Source organism: Manis javanica, chromosome 17 (genome assembly GCF_040802235.1).
Source record: "Manis javanica isolate MJ-LG chromosome 17, MJ_LKY, whole genome shotgun sequence".
NCBI classification, from domain to species: domain Eukaryota; kingdom Metazoa; phylum Chordata; class Mammalia; order Pholidota; family Manidae; genus Manis; species Manis javanica.
In genome coordinates, this window is record NC_133172.1 from 40,082,133 (window position 1) to 40,101,881 (window position 19,749).

General features: G+C 42.9%; 1 protein-coding gene and 1 pseudogene across 1 annotated transcript; both read right to left on the reverse strand.

Annotated features, from left to right (window-relative positions):
• Positions 1–8,226: 8,226 nt before the first annotated feature.
• LOC140847045 (signal transducing adapter molecule 1 pseudogene) lies at positions 8,227–10,017 on the reverse strand (annotated as a pseudogene).
• A 621-nt stretch (positions 10,018–10,638) lies between these two features.
• LOC140847044 (uncharacterized) lies at positions 10,639–18,607 on the reverse strand. The gene is made up of 2 exons (XM_073225840.1): positions 18,177–18,607; positions 10,639–13,104 (listed from the first exon to the last, which is right to left on the reverse strand). The coding sequence occupies exon 2, from the start codon at positions 13,041–13,043 to the stop codon at positions 11,268–11,270; it is 1,776 nt and encodes a 591-aa protein (XP_073081941.1). The 5' UTR covers positions 13,044–13,104; positions 18,177–18,607; the 3' UTR covers positions 10,639–11,267.
• Positions 18,608–19,749: the final 1,142 nt, after the last annotated feature.

Consider the following 19,749-nt stretch of genomic DNA (forward strand, 5'->3'; position numbering starts at 1 on the left):
TGACCATATATGTTTGGGTTAATGTCTGGAGTCTCTATTCTGTTCCACTGGTCTGTGGCTCTGTTCTTGTGCCAGTACCAAATTGTCTTGATTACTATGGCTTTGTAGTAGAGCTTGAATTTGGGGAGTGAGATCCCCCCCACTTTATTCTTCTTTCTCAGGGTTGCTTTGGCTATTTGGGGTCTTTGGTGTTTCCATATGAATTTTTGAACTATTTGTTCCAGTTCATTGAAGAATATTGTTGGTAATTTGATAGGGATTGCATCAAATCTGTATATTGCTTTGGGCAGGATGGCCATTTTGATGATATTAATTCTTCCTAGCCAAGAGCATGGGATGAGTTTCCATTTGTTAGTGTTCTCTTTAACTTCTCTTAAGAGTGTCTTATAGTTTTCAGGGTATAGGTCTTTCACTTCTTTGGTTAGGTTTATTCCTAGGTATTTTATTCTTTTTGATGTAATTGTGAAGGAGTTGTTTTCCTGATTTCTCTTTCTATTGGTTCATTGTTAGTGTATAGGAAAGCCACAGATTTCTGTGTGTTAATTTTGTATACTGCAACTTTGCTGTCTTCCAATATCAGTTCTAGTAGTCTTGGAGTGGAGTCTTTAGGGTTTTTTATGTACAATATCATGTCATTTGCAAATAGTGACAGTTTAACTTCTTCTTTACCAATCTGGATTCCTTGTATTTCTTTGTTTTGTCTAATTGCTGTGGCTAGGACCTCCAGTACTATGTTAAATAACAGTGGGGAGAGAGGGCATCCCTGTCTTGTTCCCGATCTCAGAGGAAAAGCTTTCAGCTTCTCGCTGTTCAGTATAATGTTGGCTGTTGTTTTATCGTATATGGCCTTTATTATGTTGAGGTACTTGACCTCTATACCCATTTTGCTGAGAGTTTTTATCATGAATGAATGCTGAATTTTGTCAAATGCTTTTTCAGCATCTATGGAGATGATCATGTGGTTTTTGTCTTTCTTTTTGTTGATGTGGTGGATGATGTTGATGGATTTTTGAATGTTGTACCATCCTTGCATCCCTGGGATGAATCCCACTTGGTCATGGTGTATGATCCTTTTGATATATTTTTGAATTTTGTTTGCTAATATTTTAGTGAGTATTTTTCCATCTATGTTCATCAGGGATATTGGTCTGTAATTTTCTGTTTTGGTGGGGTCTTTGTCTGGTTTTGGTATTAGGGTGATGTTGGCTTCATAAAATGAGTTTGGGAGTATTTCCTCCTCTACTATTTTTTTGGAAAACTTTAAGGAGAATGGGTATTATCTCTGTATGTCTGAAAAAATTCTGAGGTAAATCCATCTGGTCCAGGGTTTTTTTTCTTGGGTAGTTTTTTGATTACTGCTTCAATTTCTTTGCTTGTAATTGGTTTGTTTAGATTTTGTGTTTCTTCCTTGGTCCATCTTGGAAGGTTGTATTTTTCTAGGAAGTTGTCCATTTATTCTAGGTTTTCCAGCTTGTTAGCATATAGGTTTTCATAGTAGTCTCGAATAATTCTTTGTATTTCTGTTGGGTCTGTCGTCATGTTTCCTTTCTCATTTCTGATTCTTTTGATGTGTGTTGATTCTCTTTTTCTCTTAATAAGTCTGGTCAGAGGCTTATCTATTTTATTTATTTTCTCAAAGAACCAGGTCTTGGTTTCATTGATTTTTTCTATTGTTTTATTCTTCTTAATTTTGTGTATTTCTTCTCTGATCTTTATTATGTCCCTCCTTCTGCTGACTTTAGGCCTCATTTGTTCTTCTTTTTCCAATTTTTATAACTGTGACATTAGACTATTCATTTGGGATTGTTCTTCCTTCTTCAAGTGTGCCTGGATTGCTATATACTTTCCTCTTAAGACTGCTTTTGCTGTGTCCCACAGAAGTGGGGCTTTGTGCTGTTGTTTTCATTTATTTCCATATATTGCTGGATCTCCATTTTAATCTGTTCATTGATTTATTGACTATTTAGAAGCGTGTTGTTAAGCCTCCATGTGTTTGTGAGCCTTTTTGTTTTCTTGGTACAATTTATTTCTAGTTTTATGCCTTTGTGGTCTGAAAAGTTGGTTGGTAGGATTTCAATCTTTTGGAATTTACTGAGACTCTTTTTGTGGCCTAGTATATGGTCTATTCTGGAGAATGTTCCATGTGCACTTGAGAAGAATGTGTATCCTGTTGCTTTTGGGTGTAGAGTTCTGTAGATGTCTATTAGGTCCATCTGTTCTAGGGTGTTGTTCAGTGCCTCTGTGTCCTTACTTATTTTCTGTCTGGTGGATCTGTCCTTTGGAGTGAATGGTGTGTTGAAGTCTCCTAAAATGAATGCATTGCAGTCTATTTCTTCCTTTAGTTCTGTTAGTATTTGTTTCACATATGCTGGTGCTCCTGTGTTGGGTGCATATATATTTATAATGGTTATATCCTCTTGTTGGACTGAGACCTTTATCATTATGTAATGTCCTTCTGTATCTCTTGTTACTTTGTTTTGAAGTCAATTTTGTCTGATACTAGTATTGCAACACCTTTTTTCTCCCTATTGTTTGCATGAAATATCTTTTTCCATAGCTTGACTTTTAGTCTGTGCATGTCTTTGGGTTTGAAGTGAGTCTCTTGTTAGCAGCATATAGATGGGTCTTGTTTTTTTATCTGTTCAGTGACTCTGTGTCTTTTGATTGGTGCATTCAGTCCATTTACATTTAGGGTGATTATCGATAGTTATGTACTTATTGCCATTTCAGGCTTTAGATTCGTGGTTACCAAAGGTTCCAGGTCACTTTCCTTACTATCTAAGAGTCTAACTTAACTCAGTATGCTGTTACAAAGACAATCTAAAGGTTCTTTTCTATTTCTTCTCCTTTTTCTTCCTCCTTCATTCTTTATATATTAGGTATAAGATTCTGTACTTTTTCTCTATCCCTTGATTGGCTTTGGGGATAGTCAATTTAATTTTGCATCTGCTTCGCAATCAGCTGCTCCACCCTCCCTACCATGATTTTACTACCTCTGGTGACAGCTATCCAACCCTAGGAACACTTCCATCTATAGCAGTCCCTCCAAAATAGACTGCAGAGATGGTTTGTGGGAGGTAAACTCTCTCAGCTTTTGCTTATCTGGAAATTGTTTAATCCCCCCTTCAAATTTAAATGATAATCTTGCTGGATAAAGTAATCTTGGTTCCAGGCCCTTCTGCTTCATTGTATTAAATACATCATCCCACTCCCTTCTGACCTATAAGGTTTCTGCTGAGAAGTCTGTTGTTAGTCTGATGGGCTTTCCTTTGTATGTGATCTTATTTCTGCCTCTGGCTGCTTTTAACAGTCTGTCCTTATCCTTGATCTTTCCCATTTTAATTACTATGTGTTTTGGTGTTGTCTTCCTTGGGTCCCTTGTGTAGGGGGACCTGTGGATCTCCATGGCCTGAGAGACTATCTCCTTTCCCAGATTGGGGACGTTTTCAGCAACTACCTCCTCAAAGACACTTTCTATCCCTTTTTCTCTCTCTTCTTCTTCTGGTATCCCTATAATGCAAATATTGTTCTGCTTGGATTGGTCACACAGTTCTCTCAATATTCTTTCATTTTTAGAGATCTTTTTTTCTCTCTGTGCCTCAGCTTCTTTGTATTCCTCTTCTCTAGTTTCTATTTCATTTATTGTCTCCTCCACCGTATCCAACCTGCTTTTAATACCCTCCATCATGTTGTTTAATGATTGGATCTCTGACCTGAATTCATTCCTGAGTTCTTGGATGTCTTTCCGTACCTCTGTTAGGATGTTGATTATTTTTATTTTGAACTCCCTTTCAGGAAGAGTCACGAGGTCCATATCATTTAAATCTTTCTCGGGAGTTGTATTAACAATTTTACTCTGGACAAGGTTCCTTTGGCGTTTCATGTTTGTATATGGCACCCTCCAGTGTCCAGAATCTCTATTCTGGAGCTGCTGAGCCCCTGAAGCAATGTCGGGGGTTGCAGGCGAGTGGTACTGGTGCCTGGGGGCAGGAAAGAGCTGTTCCCCACCTCCTGGCTGCTGTGCCTGTCTCCACTGCCTGAGCCAGTAGGCCAGTCACACAGGTATAAGTTTTTTGTCCCAGAGCAGCCAGATATGGATCCCTGCTTTCCACAAGCAGCCGGAATCCCTGTCTCCCCAGGAACTCTGCCTGTATTAACTTTCCAAGCCCGTAGTCATGTGAGTGTCATGAAAGCACCATGAAATGCAGGTTTGTGCTCCCAGCGCAGATCTCCAGAACTAGGTATTCAGCAGTCCCAAGCCTTCCACTCCCTCCTTGCTCTGTTTCTCTTCCTCCTTCCAGTGAGCTGGGGTGGGGTAGGGGCTCGGGTCCTGTGGAGCCACAGCTCTGGTATGTTACCCCATTCGCTGAGGTCTGCTCTTTTCTCCAGGTGTGTGCAGTCTGACGCATCCTCTTTCCTGTTGCTCTCTCAGGATTAGTTGCACCAATTAAATTTTCTAATTGTATCCAGTTGTAAGAGGAAGCCTCTCTCTCTCCTCTCTTGCCACCATCTTTAATCTATGCATTGTCAAGTTTACTTTTATGTATGAAGTTAGACAGTAATCCAATTTCATTCTCTTAAATATAGCTGTCCAGTTTTGCCAACACCAGCTGTTGAAGAGGCTGTAACTTCCCCATTGTATATCCATGGCCCCTTTATTGCATATCAATTGACCATATATGCTTGGGTTAATAACTGGAGTCTCTAGTCTGTTCCACTGGTCTGTGGGTCTGTTCTTGTGCTAGTACCAAATCGTCTTGATTACTGTGGCTTTGTAGTAGAGCTTGAAGTTGGGAAGCAAGATGCCCCCTACTTTATTCTTCTTTCTCAGGATTGTTTTGGCTATTATGGGTCTTTTGTGCTTCCATATGAATTTTTGAACTATTTGTTCTGGTTCATTGAGGAATGCTGTTGGTATTTTGATAGGGATTGCATTGAATCTGTAGATTGCTTTAGGCAGAGAGGTCTTTTTGACAATATTAATTCTTCCTACCCAAGAGCATGGGATGAATTTCCATTTTTTAGTGTCCTCTTTAATTTCTCTTAAGAGTGTCTTGTAGTTTTCAGTGTATACATCTTTCACTTCCTTGGTTATGTTAATTCCTAGGTATTTTATTCCTTTTGATGCAGTTGTGAATGGAAATATTTTCCTGATTTCTCTTTCTGCTAGTTCATCATTAGTGTATAGGAATACAACAGATTTCTGTGTATTAATTTTGTATTCTGCAACTTTGCTGAATTCAGATATCAGTTCTAATAATTTTGGAGTGGATTCTTTATTGTTTTTTATATAAAATATGTTGTCATCTCCAAACAGTGACAGTTTGGCTTCTTCCTTACCAATAGGAATGCCTTTTATTTCTTTGTGTTGTCTGATTGCCATGGCTAGACCTCCAGTAATATGCTGAATAAAAGTGGGGAGAGTGGGCATCCTTGTCTTGTTCCTGATCTTAGGGGAAAGGCTTTTGGCTTCTCCCTTTTATGTATAATGTTGGCTGTGGGTTTGTTGTATATGGCCTTTATTATGTTGAGGTACTTGCCCTCTATACCCATTTTGTTGAGAGTTTTTATCATGAATGGATGTTGAATTTTGTCTAATGCTTTTTCAGGTTCTGTGGAGATGATCACATGGTTTTGTCCTTCTTTGTATTGATGTGATGATACTGATGGATTTTTGAATGTTGTACCATCCTTGTATCCCTGGGAAGAATCCCACTTGATTGTGGTTTATGATCCTCTTGATGTATTTTTGAATTTGGTTTGCTAATATTTTCTTGAGTATTTTTGCATCTACATTCATCAGGGATATTGGTTTGTAGCTTTCTTTATTTGTGGTGTCTTTGCCTGGTTTTGGTGTTAGAGTGATGCTGGCTTCATAGAATGACTTTGAAAGTATTCCCTCCTCTTCTATTTTTTGGAAAATTTTAAGGAGAATCAGTATTATGTCTTCTGTAAATGTCTGATAAAATTCTGCGGTGACTCCATCTGGTCCGGAGGTTTTGTTGTTTGGTAGTTTTTGATTACCGATTCAACTTTGTTGCTTGTAATTGGTCTGTTTAGGTTTTCTGTTTCTTCCTGGGTCAGTCTTGGAAGGTTGTATTTATCTAGAAAGTTGTCAATTCCTTCTAGGTTATCCAGCTTGTTAGCATACAGATTTTAATGGTATTCTCTAATAATTATTTGTATTTCTGTGGTGTTCATTGTGATTTTTCCTTTCTCATTTCCAATTCTGTTTATATGTGTAGATTCTCTTTTTTTCTTAATCTATTTTATCTATTTTGTTTATTTTCTCAGAGAGTCGGCACTTGGTTTCATTAATTTTTTTCTATTTTATTCTTCTCAAGTTTATTTATTTATTGTTTGACCTTTATTATGTCCCTCCTTCTGTTGACTTTGGGCCTCATTTGTTGTTCTTTTTGCAGTTTCAATAATTGTGAATTTAGACTATTCATTTGGGATTGTTCTTCCTTCTTTAAATATGCCTGGATTGCTATATACTTTCCTCTTAGAACTTCCTTCGCTGCATCCCACAGAAGTAGGGGCTTTGTGCTGTTGTTTTCATTTGTCTCCATATATTGCTGGATCTCTGTTTAATTTGGTCATTGATCCATTGATTAGGAGCATGTTGTTAAGCCTCCATGTGTTTGTGAGCCTTTTTGTTTTCTTTGTAGAATTTATTTCTAGTTTTATACCTTTGTGGTCTGAAAAGTTGGTTGGTAGAATGTCAATCTTTTTGAATTTACTGAGGCTCTTTTTGTGGCCTAGTATGTGGTCTATTCTGGAAAACTTTCCATGTGCACTTGTGAAGAATGTGTATCCTGCTGCTTTTGGGTGTAGAGTTCTGTAGCTGTCTGTTAGGTCCAACTGTTCTAATGTGTTGTTCAGTGCCTTTGTGTCCTTACTTATTTTCTGTCTGGTGGATCTGTCCTTTGGAGTGAATGGTGTGTTGAAGTCTCCTAAAATGAATGCATTGCATTCTATTTCCTCCTTTTATTCTGTTAGCATCGTGTTTCACATATGCTGGTGCTCCTGTGTTGGGTGCATATATATTTATAATGGTTATATCCTCTCATTGGACTGTCTCCTTTATCATTATGTCTCCTTCTTTGTCTCTTGTTACTTTATTTGTTTTGAAGTCTATTTTGTCTGATACAAGTACTGCAGCATGTGCTTTTTTCTCCCTGTTATTTGCATGAAATATATTTTTCCATCTCTTCAGTTTTAGTCTGTGTATGTCTTTGGGTTTGAAGTGACCCTTTTGTTGGTAGCATATAGATGGGTCTTGCTTTTTTACCCATTCTATTACTCTTTGTCTTTTTTTAAATTTTTTTAATTTTTTAAATTTTGAAACATCTACTTATATTCATTTTAATGAAGAATTGAAGGATACAATATGTTAAAGATATATTTAAAAGACAAGTAGTGGGGTAAGACAAATGAATCAAATTGTTTGTATCATAAATAACGACAAGAGACTTTGAAAAGTAGTGTAATTCATGTTTTTTTCATTCCAGTTTAAACACTTCTATCCAATGCCTCTATCTTTGGTGTCACTGCCACCAATAAACACAGTGTACAGCTTAGAAACCTAATTACTATCTTCAACTAGGAAAAAGTAAGTCAACATTATTTCCTTAAAAATAAGATATAAAGAATGTGATCCTACTTAATTTTGTCTCATGGTCCCACAATATTCTGAAATACCATGCCAAAATGTAAGTTTCAAAGGGAGCATCATCATTTGCTTTAACTGCACCAAAAATGTAGCTACTGTATGCTGGTGTGATGACAGCTAGTAGTATGCAGAGGCTACACAAAGACATAATATGCATATGTTCAGCTCACAATTAGTCAAAGGAAGAATTGTTTAATGCAAAACTGAAACAAGGACAACATAATGTCTTTATGTAAATATGCTACAGCTTTGTTCTGTTGCGGTTTAAAAGGACAGTGTAATCATCTTAAATCTAAACAAAATATTATGAAACACATTAGTTGTTCATGATTAAAATAAAATAGCAATGCAAATTAATTTAACAATGTTAAATATATTCACATGATCACCACTGTGATTCAAAATGGTCACTAATGAAGTCACACAGCAATATGTACATAAGATTTGCCACAACAGCTTTTGTAATTTTGACTTCTTGCAGACCAGGTAATTTTAGGAGACAAATAATCCTCTATCAGTTCTTTCATATTATGAAGGAACTAAATGTAAGTAGTTTCATTTCTTGGGGAAGGGCAAGGGGAGAACCTCTAAAACGTCAGTGCAAATTGAAGAGAGTTCTACCTTCTTGAACACTTGAACTTGTTGACCAAGATAGATTCCTATAAGCTGAGGATACACAAACCTTAAGATAATAAACAATCTCGTAACATTGTCAGTGGCATTTAGCAGAAATTTGCCACAAAGAGGGATCACAAGTCCTAGAGCAGAGCCTACTGAGAATATGGTTGCTGTGGCTGAGGCAGCTGTTGACTGCCTCCTGGTTGAGGCAGTGTTGATGATGTTAAACTGTAGTTTGGCACCTGGGAAACACTAGTTCCTGCATTCTGGTAAACAGAGACATCAGCAGCAGCAGGAGGAGGAGGACTATAAACTGAAGCCTGATTGGGATACGTATTTACTTGAACAGAACTGACTATTGTGTTAGGGTAAGAAGCCTGGGCCTGCTGACTAGGAAGGGCTGGGTTTGCGGAGGGTGGAACTGCTCCTTGGCTGAGAGAAGAGAGTTGCTCTGGGGGAAGACTGTAGCTCTGGAGGTGGCTCATCTGCGCATTCCCTGCAACCAGGTAAGCACCACTTTGAGGAGGCCTTGGGTACACCTGAGAACCAGAAACACCAGATGACTGCATATAATACTGCTGATTCTGTAATTTTGTGTACATGGAATACATTGGATCTTCATTCATTAACTTGGTATACAATGAAAGTGCCTCCATTACTTTAACATTAAGTTCTGAGAGTTCTGAATGTTTTCTATCGATATCTTCCAGCTTTTCATCAATGCGAGGTCCAATCTGGTGACACATTGTTTCAAGATGAAGTAACTCTGGAAGATCTGATTGATCATCACTGAGATCTGTACTTTGCAACATCTGTAGCAACTGGTCCATTTCATCCTCATCAATGAAGGCTTGTTCTGGCTCTGGCTCTATTGTTTCTACCTGAACATCATCACTAAATTGTACCGTCTTCTTCTCCGTTTTAATCATTTCTGGTTCAGCAGTGAGATCTGCAGTCACAAAATTTGAGGGAAATAACCCCATGCCTTGATGGGTTTCACCTTTCCACCAGTTGGGATCACTGTCATCAAGAACTGTAATAATTTCTCCAGCATTAAAAGTAAGTTCATTATCTTCAGCAGCTTCAAAGTCATATATAGCATGAACTTTTCAGCCTTCGTGTTGGTGGTTAGTTAGGAGATTGGATGTGCTTGGATACAAAGTGGAAAGAGTGGTTGTCTGTTGCCTTTGTTCCTTCAGGGATAACTCAATGGCTTTTGCTAAATCTTCTTCTTCTTTTTTATTGGCCACAGTACCAGGATCTTTGGCTACCAGAGCTGGGCTTGCTTTCGCTTGTTCTGCAGCCTGAGAGCCAATAGCTGGAAATGTAACTCCTTGCTCCTTAAGGTTCTTAATCATTGTTGATATCAGACTAAGCTGTGGATCATTCTGGAATTCATCTGTCCATTCAACCATAAGAGCTTTTAATTTTTCACACACCTTAGGATGACCCTTGTTTAATACATTGCTTACTTCACTAGCAAAATCTCTTGAACATACTTCTAAATGAAAACTTTTGCCACAGTTTGATACACATGCTCCTAGAAGAGTCAGAGCTTGCATAGCAACATGAGGATCTTAATGGTTCACCCTCCTCATAATAGACCGAAGACAATCTTTAGGTCCAGTACGAGACTGACCAATTTTATCACAAATATCCAAAATGAGGCCCCAGTTCTCAGCAGTATTCATCTCACTGGTTGCTTTCTTTCTGCTGCAGGGCAAAAATATTCTAAATCCACCTGCTTTCTTCTCATTCATTCTTATTGTGATACCTTCTATAACATCACCATGACTGTGGGGTATGTGCGCTCTGGAGGTCTTTCTGCTCCTGGCTGTCCCCACGTGGCCACACCCCCGGCACTCAGCATCGTGGTGCCGGCGGGGCGGCGGGGGTGCGTGCGGGGCCGTGGGGGAGGGGCACCTGTGAGCCTCTTTGTCTTTTGATTGGTGCATTCAGTCCATTTACATTTAGGATGATTATCAATAGATATGTACTTATTGCCATTGCAAGCTTTGGATTCATGGTTACCAAAGATTCAAGGGCAGCTCCTTTACTATCTAATCGTCTAACTTAACTCACATATTACTCTATAAACACAATCTGATGATTCTTTATTTCTTTCCATTCTTTTTCTTCCTCCTCTACTCTTTATATGTTACATGTTTTATTCTGTACTCTTTGTGTTTCTCTTGACTAATTTTGGGGATAGCTGATTTTATTTTGCATTTAGTTAGTATTTGGTTAGTCTACTTTCTTTGCTGTGGTTTTATTTTCTCTTGTGACAGCTATTTTGTCACGTGCCCCGTCCTCGCCGGCAAGAACAGCACGCAACAACAGCAGGATTCTTCTGCAGAAAGCTTTATTCTTCAGCTCTTTGTGAAACAAATGAGTTGGGCAGGACCCAGAGGGGAAGGAGAGGCTTGCTTATATAGTTCTCATGCTCTGACCTGGTTGGTGCGGCTCCATATGCCTTATTAGCATAACCATTTGGTGGGTCTCATTGGTCCTTATGCCAAGGCGCAATTAGCATGTAGTTTAGTGGTGTGGGATGATTTGTCATTAGGAAGTTCGGGGCCTTCCGGCTGCCCTGCATTGGGCGCTATTTTCTGAGCGCGGCTGCCAACATCTCCCCCTTTTTTGTCTAACAGAAGCTCAAGGCGGAACTTGCCAGCAGAGGCGGAGACAGAGGCCTGACCTCCATCATACTTCCTGATGCCCCCTTTTTGGAGAGGGGTTCTGGACATCTACCCCTATGCAGTCAGGCATGCCTCTCAGAGGGGTCCAAGACCTCTTGCAGTGCTTTGCCTCGCATCCTCTGGCTGGCGTTGGGACCGCTTGGTACAAAGGGTTTGGACCCTTTTTCTCAACCCTCTTGCACCATGAGCTTCTGAAAGAAAGCTGTGATTAAGCATTGAGGTACTCGGGCCTGGTGCAGTGCCACATGGGCTCAGGGTGCAAGAGCTACCTCAAGCTAAAGCTGAGCTTCCTTCTTAAGCATATTGAGCCACACTTGGGGAGAGGCGCCAACGTCTATCGCCATTAGGGCTTGAGCAAGGATCACCTTGTCCTGCTTATGTTGGTTGCGCAGTCTGCATAACAACCAGAGTAAGAGCATGAGACTTCCAAGCAGGAACACGCCCATCCCAGCCATGCCCGCCCACTCCTTGATGTGGGAGAGAGCTCTGAGGAACCAGGAAGAGAGTCCTTCCGCTACGGAGATATCTAGACGGGTGGAGTTGATGTGGATAATTTCTCGCCGCAGTTCTTCTAGTGTCCCATCGAAGTCTTGGGACCAGTTTCCTGAAAGATACTGGGACAGGTCTCGTGACAGATTAGCTGCCCGTGTAAAATTTTCATATTGAATGCTAGTGATGCAGAGGGCACGATATTTCCGCTCACATCCCAATTGGGCCATTTGCCAGAGCACCTCCATTTGTTCCTCCACGAGATCTATGCGTTGATTGAGGATCATTATTCCTCCTTTCAGTTTGCCATCAAGTGTGGACTGTTGGTCCAGGGCAGAAGCTACTGAGGCTGCAAGGTTATTGAGCTCTGTAGCCGATTTGATGGAGGTGTCTAAAGCTATACCAGCGGCGGTGGCTGCGACCGCGGTCGCGGAGATCAGGAGCACTATGGTGGCTGTAATGCCGAAATCGCACCTTTCTCGAAACAGAGTCATGGTGTTAGGGGCGTCTACGGGAACAGGGACCCAACGGGGGATGCGGACTACCAAAGCATTGGTAAAGTTACGCGCATCCCAACACTGAGACAGAAAGCAGATTTCATTGGAGCAGGAGTCAAAGCTACTATTGGATAAGATAAACAGAAATGGGGGGTATACGCATACTGGAGAAGGTGGAAAAAGGGAATTAGGTGACTCTGGACCTGATTTTGCTGAACACGTGTAGTTCTCGTTGTTATGGGTCATGGTCATGTTCCAGTGTGCGCGCGTGTGGTTGTTCTCGCACCAAAAGGTGATATTTTTTACACCTATTCCCCCACCCTGGAGGGCGGAAAAGGGGGAGAGGTTGGTACACGAGCCATTGACTCCACACAGCATCCATTTATGGAAGGGGTTCATGCTCAGCTGCTGACGAAACTCGCCTTCGAGCACCTTTACTGGCCACCAAGCCTCATTGGCTGGCCGTCCCTCCATATCTGGGGAGATGGTAAACTCCTGCCTCTCAGTTGCCCACGTTACTACAGTTGACTGACAGTCAGTCCAGGGCCACAGCTCTCCCTCATAGTCGCCCACACAATGGGAGGCATATTTGGGTTGACGAGGCCTGTCGGTGGAATTGTTCCTGGGAGAGTGTACAAATGTGCCATTGATCCAGAGAACCATCTGGTGGATAGTCATGTTCTTATAGGGCGGGCTCCCTTCCTTATTAGGCCCTTCAAATTTAGCTGACATAACGGGGAGGCCACTGGCCTCTAGAATTATGTCACTGAACCATCCGTATTTCCTCCGTTTCAGGGAGATACAGCCAGCTAGATTCTGAGTGGTGAAGCATAATGACCCATTAGTTAAGAAGGATCGGTTTTCTCCCAACGGGGCTGTTAGGGTGTCCTTTTCTAGGTAGGGCAAGTTCATACTAGAGTTGGTGGTGAAAAAGCGGGGAAAAACGGCTGCATTGAAACGGACAGGCATAGGCTTAGGAAAGGCAGACAGGATTCCCCATCTCAATACTCCCTGAGTCGGGGTCTCCAGTGTCAGGAGCAGGGTCAGGAGGTACAGCGAAGTCATCTCCTTTGTTTAGGACTTTCCTCGTTAGGCGCTCTGGGATCCAGAAGGGATTTTCTTCACCCTGGGGGAAAACACACACAGCTCCCCTGGATCTGATTATGATTGGATCCGGGCCCTTCCATTGGTTAGATAACACGTCCTTCCATTTTACTAGTTCTTGTGGGTCTTTTGGCCACTGATTATGGCGATCCGCTGCTGTATGGCCTTGAGCATCCAGATTCAAAAAATTTATAGTGAAAAGTGCTAGGGCTATGGCAGTTTTTGGTGTGGGGGTTATATCTTCAATTCCCCCTTTTTGTTTAAGTAAATAGGATTTGAGCGTGCGGTTCGCGCGTTCCACAATCCCTTGACCCTGTGGGTTGTAGGGAAGGCCAGTGATATGTTTTATCCCCATGTGATGACAAAATTGAGCAAATTTTGTAGAGGTATAGGCTGGGCCATTGTCTGTTTTCAGAATCTGTGGTAACCCCCATGCGCTCCAAGCCTCAAGGCAGTGCTGGATGACATGGGAAGCTTTCTCTCCTGACAATGGGGAGGCAAAGATGACTCCTGAACAAGTATCCACGGATACGTGTACGTATTTAAGTTTCTCAAAAGGTGAAAAATGCGTCACATCTATTTGCCAAACTTGTAAAGGCCTAATACCTCTGGGGTTGATCTCAACATGAGGTGCGGGAAGGAAGCTGCAGCAATGTTGGCAGCTAAGGACAATGTTCCTAGCTTCGGCCCTGGTTATGCTAAACCGCTTGCGCAGCGTTTCGGCAGTGACATGAAATTGTGTGTGGAATTTTGAAGCTGTGGTGATAGGGTCTAGCAGGGGAAAAGCTATATTTCTGGTTGCGAGGTCTGCCAGGTGGTTGCCTTGAGTCATAGGCCCGGGAAGGCCTGAATGTGCTCTGATATGAGTTATATACAAAGGAGATTGTCTATGAAGTAGTGCTGATTGTATCTGTTTGAACAAAGTGGCTACTGGGCTGGACGCTTTGGTTAGCCCGGCCACTTCTAGAGATTTGACTGCATTAACTACATAACAGGAGTCAGACACAATATTTAAAGGTTCAGGAAAGATTTGTAGGACCTCTAAGACTATGCGACATTCCACTATTTGTGGAGTGTCAGGCGTGTAGCTTTTTGTCACAACTTTGCCATCATGGACATAGGCACCTGTGCCTGTCTTAGACCCGTCCGTGTAAACTGTTTTTCCATGAGGCAGCGGGGTTAGGCTAGTGACCTGAGGAAATACTAGGAGATGATTTTTGGCGAAGTTGATGAGGGGATGTTTAGGGAAATGATTATCAAGGGTTCCTGAGAAACTGTAAGCAAGTATGGCCCAATCATCGTTCATAGCACATAATACTTGTATCTGTTCTACGCTGTAAGGGGTTATAATTTTAGCTGGAGCCTCTCCGAAATGTGTCATGGAGGTTTTTACTCCTCTCAAAGCAAGTTTGGCCACGGCTGCCGGATAGTACTCTATTGTCCTAGCCTGAGAGGCTTGGGGATGAATCCAGATCAGTGGGCCGTGCTGCCATAAGACTGCTGTTGGCAGCTCTGGGGTGGGAAGGACACACAACTCAAAGAGTTCATTCGATTGCACTCTATTTAATTGTGCTGTCATCAAAGCCTGTTCTACTTTGCGAATGGCTTGTAATGCCTCAGGTGTGAGGGAGCGCGGTGACGTTAGTTGTGGGTCTCCTTCTAGGATTTTAAACAGTGGTGTCAACTCAGTGGTGGGTATCTTTAAGTATGGGCGCAACCAATTAATATCCCCTAGGAGTTTTTGGAAGTCATTCAAATTTCGCAACTGATTATGTCTTATCTCAAGCTTTTGGGGGCAAATTACATCTGTGTAAATGGTTGCTCCTAGGAATTTGCTAACACTAGATTTTTGGACCTTCTCGCTTGCTATATTCAGTCTCCAATTTTCTAGGGATCTAGTGAGATCTATATATGCTTCTTCTATTTCCGCTGGTTGTGGGGAGCAAAGAAGGATGTCATCCATGTAATGGATGATCTTTAGCGTGGGATAGGTCTTACGAATTGGGTCTAGCGCTCGCTGAACGTACAGTTGACATATGGTGGGACTATTTGCCATTCCTTGAGGGAGGACCTTCCACTGAAATCTGGCGTCAGGTTGTTCATGGTTAATAGCTGGCAAAGTAAAAGCAAATCTTTCCCTGTCCTTGGAGCTTAGAGGTATAGAAAAGAAACAATCTTTAATATCTATTATGAGCACTTTCCATTCTTTGGGTAAGGCAGAGAGGAGTGGCAGTCCCCGTTGTACGGGTCCAAGCATTCTCATTTGAGCATATACTGCTCTCAGATCATGAAGCAACCTCCATGATCCTGACTTTTTCCTGATTACAAATATGGGTGTGTTCCATGGGGACACAGAGGGTTCTAGGTGTCCCACTTGGAGCTGCTCTTGCACTAAGCAATGAGCTGCTTCTAATTTTTCAGAGGATAGGGGCCACTGAGGAACCCATACAGCCTCCTCTGTGAGCCAAGGTATGGGCATGGCATCTTCAATGGCCCCTATGAAAAACCCAGGCCGTGACGGTCATTCTTTACTTTGGGCAGGATGGGCTCTATGCGTCCCTGTTGGTGTTTCCCCAGCCCCTTGCCAGGGATGTATCCCATGTCCATCATCATGCCTTGGGCGGGGTTGGAGTATTCATTAATGAGTTTGAGGCCTAAGTCTCTCATGACATCCCTCCCCCATAAATTGACCGGTAGAGGGAGTACATAAGGGGTGACTGTACCCTCTTGTCCTTCAGGGGCTCGCCATTTCAATGGTTTGGCACTAATTGAAGGGCTTGACTCATATCCTAAACCTTGTAATGAATGTGAGGATTGGGTCACAGGCCACTTGGAGGGCCACCAGGTTGCAGAGATAATACTTTTATCTGCTCCAGTGTCTAGGATTCCCTCAAAGCTCTTTCCCTCTATTTGCAGAGTCAATTTCGGTCTGTCTGCTAAATCTAATACTATGAAGGCTGAATCCCAGTCAGAGGAGCCGAAGCCCCTTTCTCCCCTCTCCGTGTTGGTAGCAGGATAATTGGCGTGGAGACTAGGTAAAACTAAGAGCTGGGCTATGCGGTCTTCCGGGGATATAGGATAGATTCCTCTGGGAGCCGAACATATGATTTTTACCTGTCCTTCATAATCTTGATCTATAACTCCGGGATGGACTGTCAGGCCTTTCAAGGCAGCAGAAGAGCGCCCTAAGAGCAACCCAACGGTATTTGGTGGTAGGGGGCCTTTAAAGTCTGAAGGGATAGGCTGAACTCCCATCTGTGGAGTCAACACTATTCTGGTGGTGGCACGGATGTCCAATCCCGCGGAACCTGAAGTGGCTCTCCTTGGGGGGCCTGGTTGTTCCCGAATGACACTTGCGTGCTGGTTGCCCCATATATTTGCGGGCCCTGGTGACGGGGGCCCCTCTGGGCGTTTTTTGGCAGTTCTAAGGGTTTCCCTTCTATATCTTTAATAGACCGGCACTCATTGGCCCAATGCCTACCTTTCTTACACTTAGGGCATAACCCAGGGGTCTTTTGGGTTGTTTGTTCTGAAGCTGGGCTCCTACACTCTCTCTTTATATGTCCTAATTTCCCGCATTGAAAGCATTTGATACTTCTGTTAGTGATCCTGGCTTGTTTGTGGCTCTGTAATATGGCCGCGGCTAGGCCCGCATTGGTGAGTGGCCCTCCTATTTCTCTACAGGCTTTCAACCAGGCATGTATTCCTTTTTGTTTCCAGGGTGTTATCGCCTGTCTGCATTCTTTGGTACATTGTTCAAATACTAATTGCTCCACTAGGGGCATTGCTTGTTCCTGATCTCCAAATATTCTGCCTGCGGCCTCCATCATACGAGCGACAAAGTCAGAAAATGGCTCGCTCGGCCCCTGAATAATTTTTGTCAAATTGCCTGATACTTCTCCTTTGTTGGTGAGGGCTTTCCATGCCTTGGCGGCGCACGTGTTTATTTGTGCGTATACCTGTAAGGGGAAGGCGGTCTGGTTGGCTACCCACTGTCCTTGGCCCGTCAGCATATCATATGACCACGCAGGCTGTCCTTCGGCCGCGTTTGCGCGTGCCTGGGTCATACTGATATCATGCCACAATGCCTTCCATTCTATGTATTGCCCCATACTAGAAAGGCATGCCTTAGTTACATATTGCCAGTCTGCGGGTGTCATGGCTGTCTCTGTTAATCTCTCAACTTGTGCTATGGTATAGTTGGCACTGACCCCATAAGCCCGAACGGATTCTGCTAACTCCTTAACTTGTTTATGGCTCAGGGGCTGGTGAGAGCGTACGCCATTATCCTCAAATACAGGAAACATTTGTCTAATTGCCTGAAGAGTATCTGGGTGGCAAAAGGAGAGTGCGCCACTCACGTAATGTGGCGGGGCAACGGGCGTCGGGGGACACCCTGCTTTCATTTTTTCCTTGGTCCGCTTTTCAACTTTGCTGGTTCCCTTACTTCTGCACTCTGCGGTTTTATTTTCTTCCCCTTCCTCTGCGGACGTTAATTCCTCCTCAGATTCCCTATTGGAGAGTTGGAGGTCCCTCAACTCTTTCCAGGGGTATTTACTATTTTCTCCGAGGCGATCGTCACTCGCTTCTCGGGGCTCTTTTGCTTTTGCCCTAGGCGGGCTTTCTCCCTCACTCTGGGGTTTCTTTACTTTCGTTTTTGTGGCCTTTTTTCGGCCGCGCGTGCTCTCTGTTTCCCGTTCCGTTTCTGACATGCTCTCTTGGATATCTGTCAATGCTCTCTGACCTTCTTTTATTACCTTTTCACATCTCTCATCTTGCAGACAAGCTCTAATCAGTTTCCAGAGGGGCCTGGTGCCTCCCCTCAGGCTACCCTCCTCCTCCTCTCTATCAAGATCTTTCCCCAGTTTGTCCCAGCTCGGGATTGAGAGGGACCCTGAACAAATGAACCAGGGGGCCACACGGTCTATCTCCTTCACAAAAGATCCTAAGACTTTGCTGGAGACCTTCAAGTTTCGCTCTTTGAGAGCTGTCTGCAGTGCCGTGACTAATGACGGTGCATTCCCCATGGTGCCTCCTTATTTACAGAGAACCATCAACCATCATCCTAAAAAGCAGGGGCCTCTCAGAACTTACCCCTCCGGGCTTTCTTCTGACCTGCAGTTCTGAATCCTCTCCAGATGTCTGAAGGGTCCTCCCTGTGCCGGTGATGTTCTGGTTCCCGGGATTCGGCACCACTTGTCGCGTGCCCCGTCCTCGCCGGCAAGAACAGCATGCAACAACAGCAGGATTCTTCTGCAGAAAGCTTTATTCTTCAGCTCTTTGTGAAACAAATGAGTTGGGCAGGACCCAGAGGGGAAGGAGAGGCTTGCTTATATAGTTCTCATGCTCTGACCTGGTTGGTGCGGCTCCATATGCCTTATTAGCATAACCATTTGGTGGGTCTCATTGGTCCTTATGCCAAGGCGCAATTAGCATGTAGTTTAGTGGTGTGGGATGATTTGTCATTAGGAAGTTCGGGGCCTTCCGGCTGCCCTGCATTGGGCGCTATTTTCTGAGCGCGGCTGCCAACACTATTTAGCCTTAGGCATACTTCCATCTAGAGCAGTCCCATTAAAATACATTGTAGAGATGGTTTGTGGAAGGTAAATTCCCTCAACTTTTGCTTATCTAGGAATTGTTTAATCCCTCCTTCAAATTTAAAGGATAATTTTCCTGGATATAGTATTCTTCATTCAAGGCCCTTCTGTTTCATTGCATTGAATATATCATGTCTTTCCCTTCTGGCCTGTAAGGTTTCTGCTGTGAAGTCTGATGATAGCCTGATGGGTTTTCCTTTGTAGGTGATCTTTTTTTTCTCTCTGTTTGCTTTTAATACTCTCTCCTTGTGTTTGATCTTTGCCATTTTAATTATTATATATCTTGGTGTTATCTTCCTTGGGTCACTTGTGTTTGCAGGTCTGTGGACTTCCATGGTCTGAGAGACTATTTCCTTCCCCAGATTTGGGAAATTTTCAGCAATTATTTCTTCAAGGACACTTTCTATTCCTTTTTCTCTCTCTTCTTCTGGTACTCCTATAATGTGCATATTGTTCCATTTGGATTGGTCACACAGTTCTCTTAAATGTTCTTTCATTTATCTCTCTCTGCCTCAGCTTCTCTGTATTCCTGTTCTGTGATTTCTATTCCATTAACAGTCTCTTTCACCTCATCCAGTCTGCTCTTAAGTGCTTCCATTGTTTGTTTCATTTATGTTATCTCCCTCCTGAATTCATCCCTTAGGTCTTCAATATTCTGTGTGGCTCCATCAGCATGCTTATGACTTATATTTTGAATTCTTTTTCAGGAAGATTGATGATTTCAGTCTCACCATGCCCTCTCTCTTGTGTTTGAGGGATTTGAACTGAACAAGGTTCTTTTGCCTTTTCATGGTGATGGGAATGGTTGCCTGCAAGTGGTGCATGTGTCATCTGGGAGAACAAAGTCCCTTCCTGCTTGCTGGTTGCCTTGCCTGTCTCTGCTGTCTGTGCCAGTTAACTGCACACAGGGAGCAACCTCTGGGTTAATCCCCTAAGATGTTGTGGGCGGGTTGCCTTTGAGATGTCCTAGGGCATGCGGGGGTCGCAGGCCAGCAGTGTATATTCTGCTGCCAAAGCAAAGCCCCTTTGTGCCTCCCGGTCTCCATGCCTGTCTCCGGTGTCTGTGCCAG

Excerpts from the sequence above, each read along its gene's own strand:
- LOC140847044 (XM_073225840.1), bottom strand. The coding sequence starts at position 13,043 with ATGACTTCGCTGTACCTCCTGACCCTGCTCCTGACACTGGAGACCCCG.